The sequence below is a fragment of the Phyllobates terribilis genome, unplaced genomic scaffold (genome assembly GCF_046119375.1).
Source record: "Phyllobates terribilis strain yellow unplaced genomic scaffold, ASM4611937v1 Scaffold_1__5_contigs__length_1240528914, whole genome shotgun sequence".
NCBI classification, from domain to species: Eukaryota; Metazoa; Chordata; class Amphibia; order Anura; family Dendrobatidae; genus Phyllobates; species Phyllobates terribilis.
The window spans coordinates 582,159,541-582,181,128 of record NW_027362761.1 but is presented as its reverse complement, the minus strand read 5'-3'; the positions used below and the strand labels follow the sequence as shown (position 1 = coordinate 582,181,128).

At 48.1% G+C, this 21,588-nt stretch overlaps 2 protein-coding genes across 3 annotated transcripts in view; one reads left to right on the top strand and one right to left on the bottom strand.

Annotated features, from left to right (window-relative positions):
- AGXT2 (alanine--glyoxylate aminotransferase 2) overlaps positions 1-2,597 on the top strand; it is a 41,282-nt gene extending 38,685 nt beyond the window's left edge. Inside the window, exon 14 of the mRNA XM_073655105.1 lies at positions 1,950-2,597. Coding sequence (XP_073511206.1) covers positions 1,950-2,057 — 108 coding nt within the window. The 3' untranslated portion in view covers positions 2,058-2,597. The remainder of the gene's footprint in view (positions 1-1,949) is intronic.
- Positions 2,598-5,760: 3,163 nt separating this feature from the next.
- On the bottom strand, positions 5,761-21,582 carry DNAJC21 (DnaJ heat shock protein family (Hsp40) member C21). 2 transcript variants are annotated; one of them, XM_073681571.1, is made up of 12 exons: positions 21,389-21,582; positions 18,445-18,538; positions 18,050-18,173; positions 17,406-17,528; positions 15,255-15,559; positions 14,778-14,920; positions 14,525-14,615; positions 13,409-13,591; positions 11,951-11,993; positions 10,750-10,916; positions 8,644-8,725; positions 5,761-8,304 (listed from the first exon to the last, which is right to left on the bottom strand). In XM_073681571.1, the coding sequence occupies exons 1-12, from the start codon at positions 21,483-21,485 to the stop codon at positions 8,140-8,142; spliced, it is 1,617 nt and encodes a 538-aa protein (XP_073537672.1). In that variant the 5' UTR covers positions 21,486-21,582; the 3' UTR covers positions 5,761-8,139. The 2 variants fall into 2 exon arrangements, with proteins under 2 accessions (XP_073537672.1, XP_073537675.1); XM_073681574.1 differs by having other exon boundaries at positions 5,761-8,301.
- Positions 21,583-21,588: the final 6 nt, after the last annotated feature.

The following is a 21,588-nucleotide window of genomic DNA, read 5'->3' as shown; positions in this document are numbered from 1 at the left end:
TTATCAAGACACCCTCAATAAAGGAGTGGTTCTGCAGGTGGTGACCACAGACCACATCTCAGTACCAGTGCTGTCTGGCTGATGTTTTGGTCACTTTTGAATGTTGGTTGTGCTTTCACACTCGTGGTAGCATGAGACGGACTCTACAACCCACAGAAGTTGCTCAGGTAGTGCAGCTCATCCAGGATGGCACATCAATGCGAGGTGTGGCAAGAAGGTTTGCTGTGTCTGTCAGAGGCTGGAGGCGCTACCAGGAGACAGGCCAGTACACCCGGAGACGTGGAGGGAGCCGTAGGAGGGCAACAACCCAACAGCAGGACCGCTACCTCCGCCTTTGTGCAAGGAGGAGCTGGAGGAGCACTACCAGAGCCCTGTAAAATGACCTCCAGCAGGCCACAAATGTGCAGGTGTCTGCACAGACGGTTAGAAACCGACTCCATGAGGGTGGTATGAGGGCCCGACGTCCACAGATGGGGGTTGTGCTCACAGCCCAACACCGTGCAGGACGCTTGGCATTTGCCACAGAACACCAGGATTGGCAAAGTCGCCACTGGCGCCCTGTGCTCTTCACAGATGAAAGCAGGTTCACACTGAGCAGATGTGACAGACGTGACAGAGCCAGGAGACGCCGTGGAGAGCGATCTGCTGCCTGCAACATCCTTCAGCATGACCGGTTTGGCAGTGGGTCAGTAATGGTGTGGGGTGGCATTTCTTTGGAGGGCCGCACAGCCCTCCATGTGCTCACCAGAGGTAGCCTGACTGCCATTAGGTACCAAGATGAGATCCTCAGACCCCTTGTGAGACCATATGCTGGTGCGGTTGGCCCTGGGTTCCTCCTAATGCAGGACAATGCCAGACCTCATGTGGCTGGAGTGTGTCAGCAGTTCCCACAAGATGAAGGCATTGAAGCTATGGACTGGCCCGCCCGTTCCCCAGACCTGAATCCGATTGAGCACATCTGGGACATCATGTCTCGCTCCAACCACCAACGTCACGTTGCACCACAGACTGTCCAGGAGTTGGCGGATGCTTTAGTCCAGGTCTGGGAAGAGATCCCACAGGAGACCATCCGCAACCTCATCAGGAGCATGCCCAGGCGTTGTAGGGAGGTCACACAGGCACGTGGAGGCCACACACAATACTCAACCTCATCAGGAGCATGCCCAGGCATTGTAGGGAGGTCACACAGGCACGTGGAGGCCACACACAATACTCAACCTCATCAGGAGCATGCCCAGGCGTTATAGGGAGGTCATACAGGCACGTGGAGGCCACACACAATACTCAACCTCATCAGGAGCATGCCCAGGCGTTGTAGGGAGGTCATACAGGCACGTGGAGGCCACACACAATACTCAGCCTCATCAGGAGCATGCCCAGGCGTTGTAGGGAGGTCATACAGGCACGTGGAGGCCACACACAATACTCAGCCTCATCAGGAGCATGCCCAGGCGTTGTAGGGAGGTCATAAAGGCACGTGGAGGCCACACACAATACTCAGCCTCATCAGGAGCATGCCCAGGCGTTGTAGGGAGGTCATACAGGCACGTGGAGGCCACACACAATACTCAGCCTCATCAGGAGCATGCCCAGGCGTTGTAGGGAGGTCATACAGGCACGTGGAGGCCACACACAATACTGAGCCTCATTTTGACTTGTTTTAAGGACATTACATCAAAGTTGGATCAGCCTGTAGTGTGTTTTTCCACTTTAATTTTGGGGGTGACTCCAAATCCAGGCCTCCATTGGTTAATAAATGTGATTTCCATTGATGATTTTTGTGTGATTTTGTTGTCAGCGCATTCAACTTTGTACAGAACAAAGTATTCAATGAGAAGATTTCATTCATTCAGTGGTATCTAGGATGGGTTATTTCGGTGTTCCCTTTATTTTTTTGAGCAGTGTATAATTATATATTTAATTATTATTTTTTTACGTTTTTTCTGCAGACATTCCGGATCAAACCTCCAATGTGCATCACAAAGGAAGATGCGGATTTTGCGGTGTCGGTCTTAGAAGCTGCAATAAATAAATACCTGGACACAGCGGGCAGATGAGACTATAGACAATGAAACTTTAAAATATTTACTGAAAGAAAAAAAAATAAATAGGACAATTTTTTTTTTATTGGAGTTAAACACTAAAATATATTCGGCCATCACAGCACAAGCGGATCGTCTGCCATGTTAGATAATTATTCTGTCATTATGTACCAATGCTAATAAATGCTGTGCAGACTTCTGTGCCTCGCAGTAGAGACACATTTGGCTTCCCGCAATGCAGACGGAAGGTGACGGGAATTACTCCTCGTTTATGTAGAGCCGGTGAGCCCTGGGGCTGTTGGACTATACAGTAAAGATTAAAGAGAACTAAACTTTTTTTTGTATACTTTTGTCCAGCACTTTTTGTCTGGAAGCTCATCAAGAGAATGCCAAGAGTGTGCAAAGCAGTCATCAAAGCAAAAGGTGGCTACTTTGAAGAACCTAGAATATAAGACATATTTTCAGTTGTTTCACACTTTTTTGTTAAGTATATAATTCCACATGTGTTAATTCATAGTTTTGATGCCTTCAGTGTGAATGTACAATTTTCATAGTCATGAAAATACAGAAAAATCTTTAAATGAGAAGGTGTGTCCAAACTTTTGGTCTGTAATATATATATTCACACACACACACACACAGTGTTCAAAATAATAGCAGTGTGTTCAAAAACATGAGTTCAGCACAGAATCTTGATACTAGTTGTTATTTCCAGCATTGGGAACATTGCACACTGTTTTCTAATTCAAAACATGAAGAGAAATGTATATAAAACTTTTAACTACTTTACAGAAAATAACAAAAAATGAACATTGGGCTATTCTAAAAAATAGCAGGGTCTGCATTTGTCTTTCCATTCCTGTGAATCGCTAACCTAATATTTAGTTGTTACCCACAGTTTTTTAGAACTGCTTCACATCTATATTGCATAGAGTCAACCAACTTCAGCCACCTGTCATCTGTTATTCCAGCCCAGGAGGCTTTGATTACATCCCACAAATTTTTGGCATTTGTTGGCTTTGCCTCAGAAACGACATTTTTGATGTCACCCCACAAGTGTTCTATCGGATTAAGGTCTGAGGATTGGGCTGGCCACTCCATAGCCTCAATTTCGTTGGACTGGAACCAAGATTTTGCTCGTTTACTGGTGTGTTTAGGGTCGTTGTCTTGTTGAAACACCCGTTTCAAGGGCAGATCCTCTTCAGCGTAAGGCAACATGACCTCTTCAAGTATTTTAATATCTGCAAACTGGTCCATGATCCCTGGTATGCGGTAAATAGGTCCGGAAACATAGTAAGAGAAACATGCCCATATCATGATGCTTCCACCATGCTTCACTGTCTTCAGAGTTTACTGTGGCTTAAATGCAGAGTTTGGGGGTCGTCTGATGAACTGTCTGTGGCCCTTCGACCCAAAAAGAACAATTTTACTTTCATCGGTCCACAAAATGTTTCTGCACTTCTCTTTAGGCCAGTTGATGTCTTCTTTGGCAAATTGTACTCGCTTCAGTACATGTCTTTTTTTTTAACCGTGGGGCTTTTCGGGGACTTCTTGGTAAGAGATTAGCTTCACACAGGCGTCTTCTCACTGTCACAGTCCTCACAGGTATCTTGAGACTGTCTTTGATCATCCTGGAGCTGATCATTGGCTGAGCCTTTGCCATTCTGGCTATTCTTCCATCCATTCGAATGGTAGTCTTCTGTTTCCTTCCACGTCTCTGGTTTTGCTTTCCATTTTAAAGCATTGGAGATCATTTTAGCTGAACAGCCGATCATTGTCTACACTTCTTTATAAGTTTTACTCTCTCCAATCAACTTTGTAATCAAAGTACGCTGTTCTTCTGAACAAGTCTTGAACGACCCATATTTCTCAGGCTTTCAAGGAGAAATGCATGTACAACATGTGCTGGCTTCACCCTTAAATAAGGGCCACCAGATTCACACCCGTTTCCTCACAGAATGATTGACCTCACTAATTGACCTCCACATTGCTATTATATTGAACACTCCCCCCATACAATTAATTATTCACATACACAGACTCAGAAACCTGCAGATTATGAATGCGGAGTCTGGTGGTTTTCTTACAATCTACTGCACCAACTGGTAAATTGTTTGACATGTGGTGATATAATTTATACCAAAAACAGTGATTAATCTGGTCAATCATATTGGACTGCTATTATTTTGAACACTACTATATTTAAAATATGAAGCAGATCCACATAAAAACAACTGTACGAACATACTATTAAATATTAAAAAGCTGGTTGCAAGATCAGACTACACAAGAATTTTTGTTGTCTGTTACCATGGAAACATTTACATAGAACCAGTAAATACAGAACACCTAAACTCCTTCCCATCTGAGCCAGTTTTCCTATTTTCCCTTTTCTTCCAAGAGCCATAACTTTTTTTTGTTTCTTTTTTTTTTATACTTTTGTCAAAGTAAAATACGAGGAGAGGAGTCATGTTTTTGAATGACACAATTCACGTTACCATATAAATGTACTTAAAGGGTAACTGTCATTTTACTTTTTGTTTCATAAATCAATAACCAGCATGAAACTAAGAAACTTATCAGAGAAATCTTCTTTCTCCTCCTGAAGACAGATTTTCTCATTACGGAGATAAGAGATGACAGTTGGTGTTCATAAGGTTCTATGGAACAGGGAGGAGCTAGAGGCAGAGACAGACATTCTAGGGCGGAGCTAGAGGCAGAGACAGGCATTCTAGGGCGGAGCTAGAGGCAGAGACAGGCATTCTAGGGCGGAGCTAGAGGCAGAGACAGGCATTCTAGGGCGGAGCTAGAGGCAGAGACAGGCATTCTAGGGCGGAGCTAGAGGAACACATGCATACTAGGGAGGAGCTAGAGCTAGAGACAGGCATTCTAGGGAGGAGCTAGAGGCAGAGACAGGCATTCTAGGGCAGAGCTAGAGACAGGCATTCTAGGGCGGAGCTAGAGACAGGCATTCTAGGGCGGAGCTAGCGGCAGAGACAGGCATTCTAGGGCGGAGCTAGCGGCAGAGACAGGCATTCTAGGGCGGAGCTAGAGACAGGCATTCTAGGGCGGAGCTAGAGACAGGCATTCTAGGGCGGAGCTAGAGACAGGCATTCTAGGGCGGAGCTAGAGACAGGCATTCTAGGGCGGAGCTAGAGACAGGCATTCTAGGGCGGAGCTAGCGGCAGAGACAGGCATTCTAGGGCGGAGCTAGCGGCAGAGACAGGCATTCTAGGGCGGAGCTAGCGGCAGAGACAGGCATTCTAGGGCGGAGCTAGCGGCAGAGACAGGCATTCTAGGGCGGAGCTAGTGGCAGAGACAGGCATTCTAGGGCGGAGCTAGTGGCAGAGACAGGCATTCTAGGGAGGAGCTAGCGGCAGAGACAGGCATTCTAGGGAGGAGCTAGCGGCAGAGACAGGCATTCTAGGGAGGAGCTAGCGGCAGAGACAGGCATTCTAGGGAGGAGCTAGAGGCAGAGAGACAGGCATTCTAGGGAGGAGCTAGAGGCAGAGAGACATTCTGCTGCAAGTTCTGCTGAAACGATAGTTACACTTTAAATCTATGGCTGAAAATTGTTCCTGTTTCAGAACTTGTGTCTGCCCCCACCACTGTGAACGGATCATCGGGGTCAGGATGTCAGGAGAAGCCACTGATTGATACTGAAAAGAACGAACCCAGGCAACTTGTGATAATAAAATAATTTATTTTCAGCTGTACATAGTGGAAAAACTGCAGAAATACATGAACTTGACAGAAGAGATGGACGCACAGGAAATGTGGAGATCTTAAAGGGAGTGTGTCAAGTCCAATCTGACAGTATACAGAGGGATATCGCATATTTAATGATCTAATCGCTGCCTCTGTTCTGCAGAAACTGATGCTTAACGCTCGGGGCACCCTGGGTGTAGCCAAGAAGCTGGGCGCACTGGTTTCTGCATGCTCCGCTTCCTTCACTGGTGATTGACAGCACTGACTCGCTTGCTTGGAGAGAGCTCAGGCTGGTGCTGTCCATCATGAATAAGGGAGGTGGAGACATGCAAAAACCAGTGGGCAGAAAGGTGCACTGAGCCTCTTGGCCACACCTAGGGTGCACTGAGCAGCCCAATTACTATATTTAGCGATTAGATCACTAAAAGTGATATTTTTAAAAGCGACTCTATCCTCTACAAGGCAGCGTGCTTCATTTACACCGCCAGTTTGGGCTGACACTCTCCTTTAAGTCTGAGCAATGAAATCCTCATCTGCAGCTCCTAGGGATAGTAAGTGACACATTAATCCTGGGATCGGGAGTGAAATATCCATGAACTTTTTCCCGCTAGGCCATCAATAAGCCTTTTAGCACTTCTTAATATTAAGACGACAGCTGAGACTTCATCTCCAAGGCGTAAATCCGACAGGATTATTGGCAGACAGATGCAGCAGAGCCGGGCGCGCAGACGCAGCAGAGCCGAGATTGATGCTTCGCCAGTAATCCTAATACATGTACATGTAAATATCGAATTAAAGGGAAAGTATCTAATCCCCAAGCAGGTGATTCACGTTGGTAATTGTGGAGGGAGAACCCCTTTAAAAACCCTCCATGAATGAGTAAATTAAGTGGCTCATGCTGATTAAATCTGACCTCAGTGATCAAACAGATCACGTGACACTCACTGATACTTAAAGGGCATGTCCATTTTTTTTCAACCCAATTTTTTGGGGGGGGGTCCCGATGCATCTAAAATCAGAGATTAAGCAACGATGCATTAGGTCTGGATTAAAAAATCACCTACCTGTTTTTTTAGGTTTTCAGCTTCTATGCAGACCAGGAAATTTGACTGCAGGATCAGACTACACAGAGGGTTTGTTTGTAGTCTGTTACCGTGGGGACACATAGGTCTGCACAGGAGCTGCAGACCTAAATAATTAAATATATTTTTTAAAACGAGAATTTATTGCAAAATTGTGTTATTTTTTTTTTTCGGATTTGATGGGACTATAAAAAATAATAAAATAAAAAAAAAAATAAATAAAAATTGGTTTTGGGAAGGAGACTAAAGGTTTTCAAGGTGATAGAAAATGTTTCCTTTCGCCCGGACATCCCACATAATATTAGATCTCCGCAGGGGCTCCCATTAAAATCAATGGGCTGATCACATAATGCACAAGTAACTAAGGAGAGTGACAAAGAAACTGTGAATCTCTCCTTAGGTTAAGGCCTCAGGGTTTTATGTGCCGCCATATGGCGCTCCATAATACAGCGGTACTCCTAAAACTTTTGACAGGAAACAACCAGACAAGCCAAAACTTCACCAGCGCTCACCGCATAATAAATTTGCAGCCATACCGTATCCCGATTCGATACTTTGCTTTTTCCTTAAGTCAACCCCTTTGCCAAATTAAATATTTTAGCAAAAAAAAATAAAAATGCATTAAAAAAAGGAATTATACATATTTTTTTTTTTTTTACTTAAATGCATGTATTTAGGATTAAAAATCATTTTTGCAATTGGGTTGTATTAAAAAATTTGCACAGTTTTGCTATTACAGACTCTTTGTGTCGATGTATACGCAGCTTTAATGTGATCGGTGGTCATAAATCAGCTAAAAGGAGCTCAGAGAAAAAAAAAAAAGATCAAAGAGCTATGAACCCCCCCCCCCCCGCAATAACGAGCTCACTGAATGTTTTTCAGTTAACTCATTCTGCAGAGTGCATCACAGATGCTGTAGGATGCAAACAGTGCAACATTTTTACTGGAACCCAATTGCAAAAATGATTTTATTTTCCCCAAATACATTAAGTAAAAAAAAAAAAAAAAAAAAAAACACATCCTCAAAAAGGTGAATAACCCCAAAAATTTTCCATGCGCCGCTTTGTGTGAGAATGACCCAGCAACAATTATACAGCGGTATGTAGACTTCAGCAAACAAGCGCTCCTCCGGGCACACAGGGCGTCTGACAATCCTGATGGGACTCCCCGTGTTTATGATGATGGGGAGTGTAGTCCTCACTAGCGGTCAGATCCCATGCGTTAGCGAGTGTGGCCGGTCCCGCATTCCTGCGCTGGTCCCTCGGCTCTGCAGTCGTCAGTCCGTCTCTCTGTTCCCCCACATTGGGTCATTTATTTTTCCGTTTTTCCTTCTTAGATTTGGGGGCTGCGGCGTGTGTGGGGGGGTTAGTGACGGTGAGAGCGTGTCCCGTGTTCTTCAGGTGGGTAAAGAGTTTATTGCGAGTGGAAAAGTCGGTCCCGCAGGTGTTGCACTTTAGGGATAGTTCTGTCTGCTGGGAAGAGAAGAAAAAGTCGCCTTATTAAAGGGACGGCAGCAGATTTACTTTTTGGTGCGTTTTCCCCTTTACGGAGACACTTTAAAAGTTAAATCACCAAATCAAAAGTTTTGCAAGTCTCCAAAATACTTTCTATTCTTCACCATTTATAATATCCCTGCTCGCTGCTACATGCAGGTTTACATTAAGAGGGTGGTCAAGTCCAAGTAGTGTAAACACTGCCTGAAACTCCCACCTGTGAATAACCCCCCCATGAGAAACCTATAACATATGTGCCACATACAAGCTTATTACAGGGCTCCAGTGCCGCAGTCCACCCATAAGACCCCTCGTTACCTGCTCTGGGTTCTCCTGTGCGGTAGCCACCTTGGCTGCTTTCTTTAAGTCTTTCGCCTTCTTTCCCTTCAGTTTTGTGGTTCTGTAAGAAATTAAAAAAAAAAAAAAATCAATTGTACAGGAGCAATCAAAAGATGCCGGCAGCAACGACCGGACTAATGGGGGGGTGGGGAGTGTCTAGCTTAGAAAACTATGTTCATTCACCCTGTTATTGACATGTGAGTAGTATTTTACACACTGTGTCCCCTATAAGGTCTTAAAAAGACCTTTGGGGCCATTTCAACATAATAATACAATTCTTTTTACTGCAGATTTCCCCTGTAACTAATCCTGGTATATTAGCCCCAGTTACAGGGGACATTCAGCAGCTCCCTCCTTACACCTGGTGATCACATGACCGCAGAGTCTGTGCCCCCTAATCTACATACACAAGTGCTGGTCCCATCTTTTATGTGGTAATAAACCATATTTCTCTTCTCTTTGGGGAGTCTGGCTGTGTCTGACAGCTGTATGATCTCGTGCCAGCTGTTTACACAGAACTGATATTTTAGAATGTCAGTGCAGAGTAAAGTGTGGACCAGCCGGACGCTTACAGTCTCTGGACGGTCCACAAGTAGTTAAACACCTCCTGCTGGGATCTTCTACAAATGACAGGTAATAGTGGGGGTCTTAGCAGTTTAACAACCCCAACTAGAAGGTCAGTGCAGAGCGGCCTTAGAAGGTCAGTGCAGAGCGGCCTTAGAAGGTCAGTGCAGAGCGGCCTTAGAAGGTCAGTGCAGAGCGGCCTTAGAAGGTCAGTGCAGAGCGGCCTTAGAAGGTCAGTGCAGAGCGGCCTTAGAAGGTCAGTGCAGAGCGGCCTTAGAAGGTCAGTGCAGAGCGGCCTTAGAAGGTCAGTGCAGAGCGGCCTTAGAAGGTCAGTGCAGAGCGGCCTTAGAAGGTCAGTGCAGAGCGGCCTTAGAAGGTCAGTGCAGAGCGGCCTTAGAAGGTCAGTGCAGAGCGGCCTTAGAAGGTCAGTGCAGAGCGGCCTTAGAAGGTCAGTGCAGAGCGGCCTTAGAAGGTCAGTGCAGAGCGGCCTTAGAAGGTCAGTGCAGAGCGGCCTTAGAAGGTCAGTGCAGAGCGGCCTTAGAAGGTCAGTGCAGAGCGGCCTTAGAAGGTCAGTGCAGAGCGGCCTTAGAAGGTCAGTGCAGAGCGGCCTTAGAAGGTCAGTGCAGAGCGGCATGCGGAGCGGCCTAAGAAGGTCAGTGCAGAGCGGCGTGCGGAGCGGCCTTAGAAGGTCAGTGCAGAGCGGCGTGCGGAGCGGCTTTAGAAGGTCAGTGCAGAGCGGCGTGCGGAGCGGCCTTAGAAGGTCAGTACAGAGCGGCGTGCGGAGCGGCCTTAGAAGGTCAGTGCAGAGCGGCCTTAGAAGGTCAGTGCAGAGCGGCGTGCGGAGCGGCCTTAGAAGGTCAGTGCAGAGCGGCGTGCGGAGCGGCCTTAGAAGGTCAGTGCAGAGCGGCGTGCGGAGCGGCCTTAGAAGGTCAGTGCAGAGCGGCCTTAGAAGGTCAGTGCAGAGCGGCGTGCGGAGCGGCCTTAGAAGGTCAGTGCAGAGCGGCGTGCGGAGCGGCCTTAGAAGGTCAGTGCAGAGCGGCGTGCGGAGCGGCCTTAGAAGGTCAGTGCAGAGTGGCGTGCGGAGCGGCCTTAGAAGGTCAGTGCAGAGCGGCGTGCGGAGCGGCCTTAGAAGGTCAGTGCAGAGCGGCGTGCGGAGCGGCCTTAGAAGGTCAGTGCAGAGCGGCGTGCGGAGCGGCCTTAGAAGGTCAGTGCAGAGCGGCGTGCGGAGCGGCCTTAGAAGGTCAGTGCAGAGCGGCGTGCGGAGCGGCCTTAGAAGGTCAGTGCAGAGCGGCGTGCGGAGCGGCCTTAGAAGGTCAGTGCAGAGCGGCGTGCGGAGCGGCCTTAGAAGGTCAGTGCAGAGCGGGGTGCGGAGCGGCCGGACGTTTACAGTGGCTGGGTGGTCCACAAGTAGTTAAACACTTCCTGCTGGGATCTTCTACAAATCACAGGTAATTGTGGGTTTTTTGCAGTTGGACAACCCCTCTCATCATCTAGCTACACAAAGAGGATGGGGAGACTTACGGTTTCCCCTCATCGGCCGGTGTTTCGGCTGCTCCTGTGTTGTCCGTGTCTGGTACGGGGTCTTCTTGTTGGTCTGTTGCGCCGTTAAGCTCTGCTTCATCCATTTTGGGTTCGGCTGCTGGAGTCGTTTCTTTATCACCCTCCACCATAAAGCTGTCATCAGATGGCTGGTAGCAAAAAAAGAAACATTAAAATTAATGAAAGGGGAGTGTACGGCATTATCTTCAGCGTTTTCTATACACTGCGTTTTGTATTTCTCACAGCTGAGAATTTGCTACAGTTGTACATAGTCAGGACAATCCTCTGAGCGGAATACACCAGCAGCAAAGCTCCCTCCTCTGTCCTGATGGTCTGTTACAATGTGTCCGTCGGGAGTCCAGGCAGTTAACCTTTAGGGCCCGTACACACGTTGCAGATTTATCGCATTTTTTTCTTTCTTTTTTTTTGCGCAAATTTGTCACAAAACCTGAAGGGTTTCCTGATGCCAGCAAAGTGACTGAGATTCCTGAAGTGGCCACAAAACGACTGTCAATCAGCCACGTTTGCTGACGTTTAATAGCCTTTTTTAGACCGGCTGACCTCAATTGTAAGTGCACAGAACGATCGTTAATATGACAGTTCTGTGCGTGTAGACCGTCATTGTTCTCGACAGCACACATCCTATTTACACAGGATGATGTGCCGCCGAGAACAACGATTTTTTTTATTTTTATTTTTTTAAAGAAAGTTTAAAAGTAATTTCACTGGATGGGTGAGCGCTTTTGATCTTACATCGGGTGATTGGCACCCTGTTCAGACAGGCCAATAACGAGTGTTCCTAGAAACGCTCATTCCCGATTAAGGGCGGCCTTAAAGAAGAGTCAAGGCTGGATCCAAATTGGGAGAGACCTGACAATCGCCTCTGGGAAGAGCCGGCCTAGTGGTGGTGGGAGTCACCGGAGTAGTCTAGTCCCCAGCTACGTTTCCCTGACCGGATCTTCCAATTTTTTTGTTTTCTCCGAAACACCAGTGTGTTTCAGAGTAGAAATACACTGAGCTTCAGCGGTGCACCGGGCTCGGACTGATGCCGCTTGTGGTTTGGGCAGCAGGAATAAGATGACAGGTTCCCTTTAAGAAAAGGTTCTCTTGTCGCTTACACACCGAATAGCCCGGGGGGGACGACAAGTATATAACACGTGGTGCTATTCAGGATGATAAATACCTTGGAAGATTTTTGCTTCTTCTTCTTTTGCTTTTTACTAAGCCTATAAAGAGAATTGTAAATATTAATATAGTGATACCCAGAAATAAAAGCATCCCATCAGTGCAGCATGGCGGCCTCCAGAGCGATTACGGACCACCAGGCCGGCCCAGGAGAGACATCCCCAGCAACGACTGCGGACAATCACCAATAACGTATTACACATTTACACTGCTCCAATTCACTTTTCAGGAGATTTTGCTTTTCTTAAATACATGTATTTTGGGTTAAAAAAAAAACAAAAACATTTTTTGCAGTTGGGATTTATTAAAAATGTTGCCCCTTTTTATCCCTTCTACAGACTCTGGACTTAAATAGAGCAACATTTGTAATGAAACCCAATTGCAAATTTTTTTGGGGGGCATTAAAGTGAAAAAAACAAAACAAACCCCCGCCCCCATAGGTATTTGCAGCGAGCTCCCCCCAGTGACGACACCAGGCAGGCAGAATTAAAGGTCACCGCCTATCCATTGACCAAGTGATGACTGCAAGGGCAGTGTCACCGGTATGTCAGATGTGACAGACAGTCAACCTGCAGTTGGTTGCAGAAGATGTCTTCCTTTGGCATTACCGACACCTTCTTAGATCTGTCTCACTCTAGGACCCAGCGGCTACCTCCCTCCTGCTGATTGACAACCAGGGCCTGGGTGTTTAAATACTTTGTTTGCTACAGGGAGGTGCCGGTGATATTCACATGACCCTTGTGAAGGCTTGGAGCTATTGCAGACTGTTTACTTCCTCTGTGGTGCTAGGAGGACGTTTGGTGTAATCTCTCTGAAGTCGGCTCAAGCTAAGCTACTTTCCCCTGTGTTTGTCTCCCTTGTTGTCTTTCGTTTTTAGCGGGGACTAACAAGTGCTCACCCCCCCCCCCTTCCCTACCCAGGACCAAGCTTTAGGAAGATACAGGGCTTAGGTTTCTATGTGGCAATTGGTGAGGAACCAATATAGGATCTTTAGGGGAGACAGGGTGATATATCAGACTAGGAGGTCTCCACTTCCCCTTTCCCTAGTGTCTGGGCTCCCTTCCCCTCTTCCCTTCGTGTTACACTTAGTCTTTCCCACACCTTGCGTGACAGGCAGTCAGGGCATGACCAGGAAGCCCCCATAGATTACTGATATTAGGGGTCCCCATTTACATTGAGCAGTAGTAGAGGGTATTCAGAGAAGGACTGAGCGATGTATGTGTCTATATTCATCAGTCCCACAGACTGTGAATGGAGCTGCAGTGAGCTCTATTTAAAACAAAGGACGCGGGACCCCATGCTTAATGGATGATAACCATGAGGATTGAGGGGGTCCTACTGTGAGACCACCATAGAACAAACAATTGTCACCTATGCAGTGTATAGGTGATACCCTGATGGTACCAGGGCACAGACTTTTGGACCCATTTTCCCCATGTGTAATATGCGTAGTTACTTGGGTTTTGGGGTTTCCTCTAGTTCCTCCTCGTCTTCCTTGGAGACAATTGCGTCTTCCCCGTCCACCGCACTGCTTTCTTCTCCCACGGACGTGCTGAACTCTTCCTCCTCCACCTCCAGCTGCTGCCGCAGGAGGGTGACCATCTCCCGATGCTTCTTAGATTTCTCATGATTTCTCATTCTGGTCCATCGAAAGCAAAATATGAATGATTTACAGACAGGAAAACCACACGGGCGTTGCACACGGGGGCGGCGTTACACACAGGGGCGGCGTACACACCCTCGGGCGGCGTACACACCCTCGGGCGGCGTACACATGGGCGTTACATACAGGGGCCGCATACACACGGGCGTTACATACAGTGGCCGCATACACATGGGCGTTACATACAGGGGCCGCATACACATGGGCGTTACATACAGGGGCCGCATACACACGGGCGTTACATACAGGGGCCGCATACACACGGGCGTTACATACAGGGGCCGCATACACACGGGCGTTACATACAGGGGCCGCATACACACGGGCGTTACATACACGGGCGGCATACACATGGGCGTTACATACACGGGCGGCATACACACGGGCGTTACATACAGGGGCCGCATACACACGGGCATTACATACAGGGGCCGCATACACACGGGCATTACATACAGGGGCCGCATACACACGGGCGTTACATACACGGGCGGCATAAACATGGGCGTTACATACACGGGCGGCATAAACATGGGCGTTACATACAGGGGCCGCATACACACGGGCGTTACATACACGGGCGGCATACACAGGCAAAGAATGACAACCTACGGGGGCACCGCACACTGGGCGCTATTAACCTTCTGCTATTCTACAGCTGCTATATATAACATTTCTCACCCCCAATATTTTATAAATCCTTTTCTCCAAAAAATAGGGAAAAAGATTTGCAGGATTCATATTAAAGTCCGCTGTGTCCGTGCCGTCACCGGCAACCGTCAGCTGTAAATTAGAAGAGGTCTCTCCATTAGCGCTGCCATGATCAGGGGGTGATATTGGCTGACCCTAGCAGCGAGGGGCCTGGATATGGTGACTGATGGTGAGTGCGCTAGTCAGGGATATACTCACGCTTTTTCAGACTGGCACACTTTATCACACGCCGGGCAGTAAAGATCGTCGTACAGTAACTCTTCTTCATCGTCATCATCGCTGCCTCGTCCTGCAGGAGGGAAAGAGAATGGAGTAAAGTATAAAACGCGGATAATATTATATGGGGCCCTTGTTCGGTAAGTCCTGCCTTCTCCGGAGGGCCTCTGGTTTTGATTAATCACCCCCTTATTTCTTGGGACGGACCCTCCAGCTGCAGTGCTGTGATACTCACCGTTCTGCTGTTCTTCAGTTTCCTCTTCTTCGTCCTCCGAGCCGTCTCCAAACTCCTTGTCGTACTGCGCCTCCATCTGCTGCAGCGCTTTCTCCAGCTCGGACGTGGCCACCCAGCTCTGCTCCTTGTACTGCCCGGCCAGCCTGTAATACCCAGCACTTATATGAGCGCCTGAAGTCCAACGCTTAAAGGAACAGTACATTATACAATTATAAATACCTATTCTGCCATCAGACTTTTCCTTTGCCGCTAGAGTAAACTCATGTCCCAGCATTGGACCTGTGTGATAATCCATGGGCGAGCGGAACAGGACTAAAAGTGGCTTATGTGTCCCTTCATTTACAGGGCTCCCTAAGTTTGGACCCCACCCATTATGAAGTGATGGGCATCATGGCAATAACCCTTTACATGTACACTGGCAGAACTGTTATGATTGTGAGTTGCTCGCCTCCATTACCCCCTTCTCACCCGACTTACTTTGCGTTCTGTATCTTCTGCTGCCTTCGCATCTCTTCCACCTTCTTGGCCTTCTCGGCGTTCTGCTCCTCCACCAGTTTCCGGTGGGCATGGACTCTCTTGTCCCTTTTCCTGACGAAGGCCACCAGCTCCCGAACCAGCTCGTTGCGCTCTCGTCGCGCCTTATCCCGCGTCTTCTTGTTCTCCTTCTCCATGGCTCTCTTCTCCCAGCGGTTGGAGGCCTGCCTGGTGTCGTACTCTTCTTTCCAGGCAAAGTTCTTCGCCGTACAGAAGCTCTGCCAGTGGGCGTAGAACGGGTGCACCACCTGCGGACACCGACAGGAGCAAAACAGCAAGGAGTGAGTGTAACAACCCAACAATACAGGATGGCGGACAGGGAAGCAAAAATAATTACCATCAGATTGGCTGGTTTTCATTCTACTACCAGATTACATGAATGAAAACATATGGGCTCACATTCACACCTACAGTCATGGCCAAAAGTGTTGGCGCCCTTGAAATTGTTCCAGAAAATGAAGTATTTCTCCCAGATAATTATCACAATTCCACATGTTTTGCTATATACTTTTATTTCCTCTGTGTGTATTGGAACAACACAAAAAAAAAACAGAGAAATAAAAAAGCAAATTGGACATAATTTCACACAAAACTCCAAAAATGGTCCAGACAAAATTGTTGTCCCATCAACTTAATATTTGGGTGCACATCTTTGGAATAAATAACTGCAGTCAATCGCTTCCTATAACCATCAGCTTCTTCCTCCTCAGCTGGAATCTTGGACTCTTCTTACAATCTGCTCCAGGTCTCTCATATGTGAAGACGTCTTCTCCCAACAACAATTGTAAGATCTCTCCACAGGTGATCAATGGGATTTAGATCTGAACTCATTGTTGCCAGTTCACATCTCTCCAGCACTTTGTTTCCATCCACTTCTGGGGGCTTCTTGAAGTATGTTTAGGGCCATTGTCCTGCTGGAAGACCTATGACGCAAACCCAGCTTTCTGACACTGGACACTACATTGCGACCCAAAATCCTTAGGTAATCTTCAGATTTCATGATGCCTTGCACACAGTCAAGGCCATCCAGTCTAAACATCTTTGAACCTCCACCATATTTGACTGTAGGTACTGTGTTCTTTTCTTTGTACGCCTCATTCCATTTTCCGTAAACAGTAGAATGATGTTCTTTAGAAAAAAATCTCTATCTTGGTCTCATCTGTCCACAAGACACTTTCCCAGAAGGATTTTGGCTTGCTTGTGTATATTTTGGCAAATTGCAGTCTAGTTTTTTTATGTCTGTGTCAGCAGTGGGGTCCTCCTGGGTCTCCTGCCATAGCGATTCATTTCATTCACATGTCGATGGATAGTTTGTGCTGACACTGATGTACCCTGAGATTACAGGACAGCTTGAATTTCTTTGGAACTTGATTGGCGCTGGTTATCCACCATCCAGACTATCCTGCAATGTAACCTTCCATTAATTTTTCTCTGCCGTCCACGTCCAGGGAGATTAGCTACAGTGCCATGGGTTGTAAACTTCTTGATGATGTTGCGCACCGTGGACAAAGGAACATCAAGATCTCAGGACATGGACTTGTAACCTTGAGATTGTTGATATTTTTCAACAATTTTGGTTCTCAAGTCCTCAGACAGTTCTCTTCTCCTCTTTCTGTTCTCCATGCTTAGTCTGGCTCACACAGACACAGAATGCAAAGATTGAGTCAACTTCACCCCTTTTTATCTAGTTTCAGGTGTGATTTTCATATTGCCCACACCTGTTACTTGCCACAGGTGAGTGTGAAAAAGCATCACATGCTTGAAATAAAATTGTTTACCCACAATTTTGGAAAGGTGCCAACAATTGTGCCCGGGCCATTTTTGGGGTTTTGTGTAAAATTATGTCCAATTTGCCTTTTTTCTCTATTTTTTGTCTTGTTGCAATACACACAAAGGAAATAAACATGAGTATAGCAAAACATGTGGAATTGCTATAATTTTTCTGGGAGAAATACTTCGCTTTCTGGCACAATTTTAAGGGTGCAAGCACTTTTGGCCATGGTTGCGTTCACATTATGGGGTGACTCGTTGGCGTTTTTTCCTGCTCCACATCTCGGGAGGCAGACGGGCCGCAGTGTACGGTGTATCTCGTACCGTGTCATAGTCGCTCTGAGAGTCTCCAAACGCTGGGTATTGCTCTCCTTCATCGTTTATCTTATTTTCCATTTCTTCCTTGACAATCAGGTCAAAGATGTGTCTGTAGACGGCGTAGAAGCCCTAAAACAAAAGAGCGTGAGATAATAATAGGAAATCGAGTGTCACATCCAGCACAAGCTGCATCTTACACAATAAGGCTGTGTTCACACAGCGCTGGCAGGAAAAAACGCTGCAAAACTGCTACATGTGAATATAGGCTAATAACACGCAGGATAAAGGAGTCACTGTTGGTGAAGGCTACGTCTCTAGATGTAGGATGAAACGTGCAGCATTAATTTACTGACCCTTTAGTGCATCTTTTAATATTTACTTAAAATCTTGTATTTTGGGCTAAAAAAAAATAACTTTACAATTGGTTTTCATTAAAAACATTGCAGAGTTTGGCTTTTATGAGCTCACTGATGGATTCTTAGTGAACTCATTGGGGAAGCGAAAAAGCCAAATGGTGCAAAATGTTTAATTCTTTACAAATATTTTTTTTTGCACAAAATAAACGCAAGTTTTACGCCTCCATCATTGAGCTGCAACCTGGGATTCATTAAGGAGTCGTCTCCATCTTTCCCCAAATCCCCGGTCGTTACCTTGTTATCATCTCCATAACCGGAGTAACAGGTGACGGTGAAATACTGGACCAGGTCCAAGCTGTCGTCCTGGTACTCGCCGTCCACACCACCTTTCAGCAGCGCGTCTCTGTGATTATCGTACCTGGGGAAGAAGATGGGACACAAAAGGACAGCGGTGAGATCTCTAGATAAAGTGAATGGGATCCAGACAGAGCGGGGGCTGCACACAGCTGATCAGTGGGGGGAGTTGGTGTCGGACCCCCTCATCAATCTACGAGTCCTGGACCGCCCCTTTAATAGACGTTTTTCCTACTTTACCATATAAAAACTATAGAATAAACACCAGAACTGGACGGATGCCTTTATGCGGAGACCACAATGATGTGGGTGTGCAGATCCCACACAGCACGTACCAGGCGCGCTCCTGGGGGTCACTGATCACATCGTAGGCCGCTTGGATCAACTTGAACTGTTCTGCCGCCTCCTCCGCAGTGTCCAAATTTTTATCTGTAAGAGACGGAGATCGAGCTCAGAACGATGACACATACATATATATATACACTGCTCAAAAAAATAAAGGGAACACTGAAATAACCCATCCTAGATCTGAATGAATGAAATCTTCTCATTGAATACTTTGTTCTGTAGAAAGTTGAATGTGCTGACAACAAAGTCACACAAAAATCATCAATGGAAATCACATTTTTTAACCAATGGAGGCCTGGATTTGGAGTCACCCCCAAAATTAAAGTGGAAAAACACACTACAGGCTGATCCAACTTTGATGTAATGTCCTTAAAACAAGTCAAAATGAGGCTCAGTATTGTGTGTGGCCTCCACGTGCCTGTATGACCTCCCTACAACGCCTGGGCATGCTCCTGATGAGGCTCAGTATTGTGTGTGGCCTCCACGTGCCTGTATGACCTCCCTACAACGCCTGGGCATGCTCCTGATGAGGCTCAGTATTGTGTGTGGCCTCCACGTGCCTGTATGACCTCCCAACAACGCCTGGGCATGCTCCTGATGAGGCTGAGTATTGTGTGTGGCCTCCACGTGCCTGTATGACCTCCCTACAACGCCTGGGCATGCTCCTGATGAGGCAGAGTATTGTGTGTGGCCTCCACGTGCCTGTATGACCTCCCTACAACGCCTGGGCATGCTCCTGATGAGGCTCAGTATTGTGTGTGGCCTCCACGTGCCTGTATGACCTCCCTACAACGCCTGGGCATGCTCCTGATGAGGCAGAGTATTGTGTGTGGCCTCCACGTGCCTGTATGACCTCCCAACAACGCCTGGGCATGCTCCTGATGAGGCTGAGTATTGTGTGTGGCCTCCACGTGCCTGTATGACCTCCCTACAACGCCTGGGCATGCTCCTGATGAGGCTGAGTATTGTGTGTGGCCTCCACGTGCCTGTGTGACCTCCCTACAACGCCTGGGCATGCTCCTGATGAGGCTCAGTATTGTGTGTGGCCTCCACGTGCCTGTATGACCTCCCTACAACGCCTGGGCATGCTCCTGATGAGGCTGAGTATTGTGTGTGGCCTCCACGTGCCTGTATGACCTCCCTACAACGCCTGGGCATGCTCCTGATGAGGCTCAGTATTGTGTGGCCTCCACGTGCCTGTATGACCTCCCTACAACGCCTGGGCATACTCCTGATGAGGCTGAGTATTGTGTGTGGCCTCCACGTGCCTGTATGACCTCCCTACAACGCCTGGGCATGCTCCTGATGAGGCTCAGTATTGTGTGGCCTCCACGTGCCTGTATGACCTCCCTACAACGCCTGGGCATGCTCCTGATGAGGTTGCGGATGTCCCTGTGGGATCTCCTCCCAGACCTGGACTAAAGCATCCGCCAACTCCTGGACAGTCTGTGGGGCAACGTGACGTTGGTGGATGGAGCGAGACATGATGTCCCAGATGTGCTCAATCAGATTCAGGTCTGGGGAATGGGCGGCCAGTCCACAGCTTCAATGCCTTCATCTTGCAGGAACTGCTGACACACTCCAGCCACATGAGGTCTGGCACTGTCCTGCATTAGGAGGAACCCAGGGCCAACCGCACCAGCATATGGTGTCACAAGGGGTCTGAGGATCTCATCTCGGTACCTAATGGCAGTCAGGCTATCTCTGACGAGCACATGAAGAGCTGTGCGGCCCTCCAAAGAAATGCCACCCCACACCATTACTGACCCACTGCCAAACCAGTCATGCTGAAGGATGTTGCAGGCAGCAGATCGCTCTCCACGGCGTCTCCAGACTCTGTCACGTCTGTCACATGTGCTCAGTGTGAACCTGCTTTCATCTGTGAAGAGCAAAGGGCGCCAGTGGCGACTTTGCCAATCCTGGTGTTCTGTGGCAAATGCCAAGCGTCCTGCACGGTGTTGGGCTGTGAGCACAACCCCCATCTGTGGACGTCGGGCCCTCATACCACCCTCATGGAGTCGGTTTCTAACCGTTTGTGCAGACACATGCACATTTGTGGCCTGCTGGAGGTCATTTTGCAGGGCTCTGGCAGTGCTCCTCCTGTTCCTCCTTGCACAAAGGCGGAGGTAGCGGTCCTGCTGCTGGGTTGTTGCCCTCCTACGGCCCCCTCCACGTCTCCTGGTAGCGCCTCCAGCATTTGCCACAGAACACCAGGATTGGCCCGTGCGACGCCACTTCTGGACGTCTATGGGAAGTGTGTCGGGGGGCGACCTGCACGGATGTCTATAGGAAGTGTGTCGGGGGGCGACCTGCACGGATGTCTATGGGAAGTGTGTCGGGGGGGCGACCTGCACGGACGTCTATGGGAAGTGTGTCGGGGGGCGACCTGCACGGACGTCTATGGAAAGTGTGTCGGGGGGCGACCTGCACGGACGTCTATGGGAAGTGTGTCACAAAACAACCGCTGAGATCACCGCTTACATGTCTATGGCAGTGATGGACAGTGACACTTAGGGGTTAAACAGCAGCGCTCCTAAGCCAGCACCAGACAGGTGCAGAGGATTTAAGGAAAGGGTTAAAGGGAACTTGTCAGCAGGACAGACCCAGGGGCAGCCATCATTGAAAACCCCTCTCCCTCCTGTATGCAAATGAAGTCTCAAGTGTCCAGTGGGCGTATCCAAGAGTGTCCCTCTATGCTAAGCCCCTCCCCTGCTGCAATGATTGACACAAATGCCACCAATAACGTCAGAAAAGTGCCGGACGCGTCACCTGACACCAACATGGCCGGCACCAGAGGTGACCATCGCGTCAGCAGGTGCAGGTGGGAGGAGCTCGACTTCTGGGAGCATTTCATTATTTATTGGGGAAATGAACCTTATAAATAATGACACCAGCACTGAGTAGTGGAGTGCCCCTTTAAGAGCGCCTCACCCGGATGCCACCGCAGCGCCAGCTTCCTGTACGCCCTCTTCAGGTCATCGTCCGTACAGTCCCTGCGGACCCCGAGCACCTCGTAGTGACACCGCATCGCTCGCACGACTCGCCGGCTGACCCCTCAGCACACGTGTGCCCCTAACCCGGAAGTGCACAGCCACAGCTCCGCCCACTGCCTGTCACCTGGGTAACCATCG